The following is a 5,000-nucleotide window of genomic DNA, read 5'->3' on the forward strand; positions in this document are numbered from 1 at the left end:
CTAAGGTCTATATAAAGAGACTTCAGATACAGTATTAGGGACCACTAAGGTCTAGATAGAGAGACTTCTGGTACAGTATTAGGGGACCACTAAGGTCTATGTAAAAGAGACTTCAGATACAGTATTAGGAGACTCCACTAAGGTCATAAAAGAGACTTCAGATACAGTATTAGGGCCCACTAAGGTCTAATAGAGACTTCTGTACAGATTAGGGACCACTAGGTCATAAAGAGACTTCAGATACAGTATTAGGGCCCACTAGGTCTATATAAAAGAGACTTCAGATACAGTTTAGGGGACCACTAAGGTCTATAGAGACACTTCAGATACAGTATTAGGGACCACTAAGGTCTATATAAAAGGACTTCAGATACAGTATTAGGGACCACTAAGGTCTATATAGAGAACTTCAGATACAGTATTAGGGACCACTAATAGGCATATAAAAGAGACTTCAGATACAGTATTAGGGGACCACTAAGGTCTATATAAAAGACTTCAGATACAGTATTAGGGGACCACTAAGGTCTATATAAACGGACTTCAGATACAGTATTAGGGGACCACTAAGTTCTATATAAAGAGACTCAGATACAGTTTAGGGGACCACTAAGGTCTAATATAAAGAGACTTCAGATCCAGGTATTAGGGGACCACTAAGGTCTAAATAAAAGCATCCAAAGAGCACAGTGTCACGGGGGACCTTCATAGTCTCTGTTTGACGATTCATGTCTCCCTCTCTCTTCCAGATGGCCTACTGTCAACATATTGGAGTAGAGTTCATGTTCATTAACGACATGGAGCAGTGCCAGTGGATCAGACAGAAGTTTGAGACACCGGGAGTCATGCAGTTCAGTCCGGAAGAAAAGAAGACCCTTTTGGGCAGAATGATCCGATCCACAAGGTCTGTTGTTGTTGATGTTGTTGTTGTTTCTTCTTCACATTCCTCAACATACCTCAGTATAGTTAATTTGAAAACATGCAAAGCAGCTGGAGGGCGAGGGGGTTTTCCTGAGTCTCGGGACAGGGATGGATAGATGTGTGAAGCAGCACCCCCCGTCTGTTCACAGGTTTGAGGAGTTCCTCCAGAGGAAGTGGTCTTCGGAGAAACGGTTCGGTCTGGAGGGCTGCGAGTCGCTCGTCCCGGCCCTCAAGGCAATCATAGACCGGTCCAGTCAGAGGGGAGTGGAGAGTGTGATCATGGGGATGCCCCACAGGTAAACAACGCCGAGACATCTTCTACAATAAGTGAAAATGTGGAGTCTTTATCCATGAAGGTCAGGTGTTTTTAGGTCGGCCCACTCGTAATGTAGTACTCTTTCTTTTACACCTCGGGCTATTAGACAGCACCATAAGCACTTTAACCCTCGTGTTGTCTTCCCGTTAACCATGAACTTGTCCTTCCTGGTCAAAATTGAAAATGAAATTTCTTTCGTGCTTTTCCAATGTTTTTGTTGCTTTTTCTGATTTATTTTTCACTTTTTCCATGCTTCTGGTGCTTTAAAAAGAAATAAAAACCTGAGCTGGTTTAATAACAGGTTTTACACTTTTTCTTGGAATTCATGGTCAACAAACCTCATTTATATCAAATTATACATGCATGTTTTAGTTAAAAAGGCAGAAATTAGGAATTATTTTGACTACTAGTTAAGATCAGATGATGTTGAGTGGATCTCAGATGGGTAGATGTCAAAGTTTAGTCCGGATACTGTTTTGAAACCAGCAAAAAAAGCATTCAAATGCTATTAACTGACAAATGTTGTATGGAATTATTATTATGTTATTTTGGGGCAATTTGGTTGAAAGAAATCCATATTTCGGATATAAAACACTTTTAAACGGGTCAATGTGACCCGAGGACAACACAAGGGTTAAACGTACATTTTTATAAGTTTTTATTTTTTTATTGTGTTTATGTATAATATTGTATTTATTGGTATTGTATTTATTCTCTAGTTTTTATGGGTTAGATGGCGAGTGTGAGCACTGTAATTTCCATTTTTATGGATGAATTAAACTGGACTTGACTGATCGTTGTTTTAGTTGATTGAAGATTTCTTTATTTGATTTGTCTTTTTCATGCTGAATGCACATTTCTGTTAAACATAAAATTCAAAGGGGGGATTTTGCATGAGTCTTTGTGGAGAAACTCACTTTTACAGACAGCAAATGGACTCGGTGCGCACTGATCGATTAAATCAAGTTATCGATTACTCGACAAAATCAAGTGTTAATCAGCTTAGAATTTGTTCAGTCGAGGGCAGCTCTAACGCTTTTTATTAATCTTGTACTTTGGACGGGTGTGTAGTAGGGTTGGGCAGGAATAGAAATGTCTTGGAAATGGCAACGGTATCAGTTTCAATACGTCATTAAAAAAAGAAATGCACTTGTATAGGAGACAAGAATTAAAGAGAGAGAGAGAGAGAGAGAGAGAGAGGTTCAGTATTAGTGTTTGGTTTTCAAATTCTGAACGGTGGAGGCACAAGCCAACAGTTTGGTGACGCCGTCTTGTGTCATCATTGTTAATTAGTCACGGTAATACCTTACACCGCGGTAAAATAAAGAGGAGGTTTGACCGTATCAAAATCTGGATACCGCCCAACTGTAGTGTGCGGAAAATTTAAATAAAGGTTATGAAAATGAGACTTTTGATGATTAAAAAGACTTATTTTGTTCTTTTTCTATTTATTAAAAAAAAAAATCACTTTTTGTATTGTATTCTAGTTTTTTCTTTTTAAAATATATAAATAGATTTCCTTCTTATTACTTGTACTTGTGATAATTTTGTCAGAGATTTGGCTTCCCACCTTTTTTTTTTTAAATCTGTTGTTACAGCCTGCAGGCGTGAATATGATGATGAGACGAATATTTAGGCCTCTTATAAACTCAATGCTGACAGTCAATCCTTTCTTCACATGATACCATACGATGAATGAATGAATTGGCCTGATTGTTCCTTCCTAATGTGGTTTTCCGTCCCCAGAGGGAGGCTGAACGTCCTCGCTAACGTGATCCGCAAGGAGCTGGACCAGATCTTCTGCCAGTTTGACTCTAAACTAGAGGCTGCTGACGAGGTTTGAGCATTTACTGCTGAGAGAGATTTATTCTACCGCCAATTAACCTGTTGATTTCTTTTTAAAGGTCCCATGGCATCAACATATGAGTCCCCCCCCAGCCTGTCTAAGGCCCCCCAGTGGCTAGAAATGGTGATAGGTGTAAACCAAGCACTGGGTATCCTGCTCGTTTCTTATACTCCACCCCTCCCTCAATAATCTCAATTATTGCTCTCACCAGCCACTACTTAGTTATTTTCGTATGTCCCTGTGTTCCCACCCTGTGTCGTGCTGTTCTCTTCACCGCTACGCTCTCTTTTCCCTTCCTGCTTTTGAAGCACTCGACCCTCCCCCGCTTGATCTGACTCCTTTCCTTACGACCACCCCCTGTCCTGGTGCAGGAACTCTGTTGTTTAGGTGTTTGTGGCCTTGACATGTCTATCAGTGTTGACAACCTCCATCCGTTTTCTGCCGTTCACTATATGCTTTGGTTGTCATCTCCGCGTTACCCACGCACCGCCCCACTGCCTACCACGCTGAGTAATGTCCCTATGTGCGTTGTCGTCGTCTTTTTCTACTGTTTTGGGACTTTTCGATTTTGTTAGTGCTTCTGCGTCGGTGAGCAGCTGCACCACGTGAGAGAGAGGGGGCCATGGCCGCAGCAAAGCGACTGCCCCGCGTCGGAGCGACCCTGCGTGCGCTGCTATCGGGTGTTACATCGCGCTTGCTTCAATGGTGCGCTACGCACGGCACGCCGTCCCGGGACACTTCCGTGCGTGGTACTTGTGTCCGTACAGCCTCTCCCCTATTTGTCTTGTCTTCTGCTGGGTTTCGTCATTCTGACTGGCCAAACCCCGATTGTTCCATTTTTTGATTTTGGAGGACTCATTCCATTGCACCTCGTGAACAGGCGCTTTGCCTTTAGCCTCGCTCTTTTTCTAATATTTACAGGTTAGATTAATCCCTTCTCCTTATGCGATAGTGCAGTCCTACCTTCTTCGGTTTTGATATGTTTTTGACCCACTCTTTACTATCTCTGTTTCTGGGGTCGTCTGCGCCTCGACGGGGAGCTGGAGCGTTAACCGTGCGACCCCTCGTCGATACGCGGGTGGTTATGCCGCCTGACACCCTGTCGGATGCCAGGGCGGTGTTCGACCATGTTATCCCGTTTCTCTTGTCGGCGGCTGCTGTTGGTGTGCTCCTTAACTGCCGACTCCCTTCGCTCGTCTCTCGTTCGCAGAAATACACTGGTACTTTGATTTGGTCCGCTTAACTACTTTGCGCCCCGCAGTTACATGCCTGGCTGTCTCTTCGCACCAGCGTAACACCCCTTACAGCAATCGCAGGTAGGCATCCCCTCCGCCCTACGTGATCGAGCGGTTGCCGGCTACGCTCGATTTACTGAGTTCTGTTCGTAATTATTACCTCGACGCCTGATCCGCATCCCTCAGCTTTTCCGCAGCGATTTGACTTAGTTTATCCTTGTGTCCATGTCTGTTAGAATAACTCGTCACCCGTCGCGTCGACATACAGACGGCTGTCCGGTGGTCACTCTTCAGAGGAGGGTGCCCTTCGCACACGCAGCCATCGGCCGCTGTTGTTTTGTTTGCTGTCTTCGTATTTTTGCCGTTCTTGCCATTCACAATGCCCCTTTCAGTCGCCCCCCGTGGTCTTGATGCCACGACCAACAAGTGTTATTTCCGTCCGCCTGCTAGTTTCCTTATTATTGCTGCCTCTGTTTGCTTTTGGTTCCCTCTTTCCCTCCTTTTTTAGGAGTCTCTCCGATACTCCCGGGTTCTGCCCCAACCACGACCTGCACGTCGCCGCCACGCGAACTAGCTGTTATCGCCGCTCTGTGTTGGTGTTGTCTGCCAGGTTTGGCCCCCGGCGCTGACCACACGGCCTTCTGTCGCCGCATTCTGTGTGTCCAGTGTCGTGTCTGTGTAC

General features: G+C 44.4%; 1 protein-coding gene across 1 annotated transcript in view; it reads left to right on the plus strand.

Moving 5' to 3' along the window:
• Nucleotides 1-5,000, plus strand: part of ogdhb (oxoglutarate dehydrogenase b) — a 38,229-nt gene that overhangs the window by 12,518 nt on the left and 20,711 nt on the right. The window contains exons 5-7 of the mRNA XM_032511138.1: nt 750-904; nt 1,071-1,217; nt 2,984-3,074. Coding sequence (XP_032367029.1) covers nt 750-904; nt 1,071-1,217; nt 2,984-3,074 — 393 coding nt within the window. The remainder of the gene's footprint in view (nt 1-749; nt 905-1,070; nt 1,218-2,983; nt 3,075-5,000) is intronic.

The sequence above is a fragment of the Etheostoma spectabile genome, unplaced genomic scaffold (assembly GCF_008692095.1).
Source record: "Etheostoma spectabile isolate EspeVRDwgs_2016 unplaced genomic scaffold, UIUC_Espe_1.0 scaffold325, whole genome shotgun sequence".
NCBI lineage: Eukaryota > Metazoa > Chordata > Actinopteri > Perciformes > Percidae > Etheostoma > Etheostoma spectabile.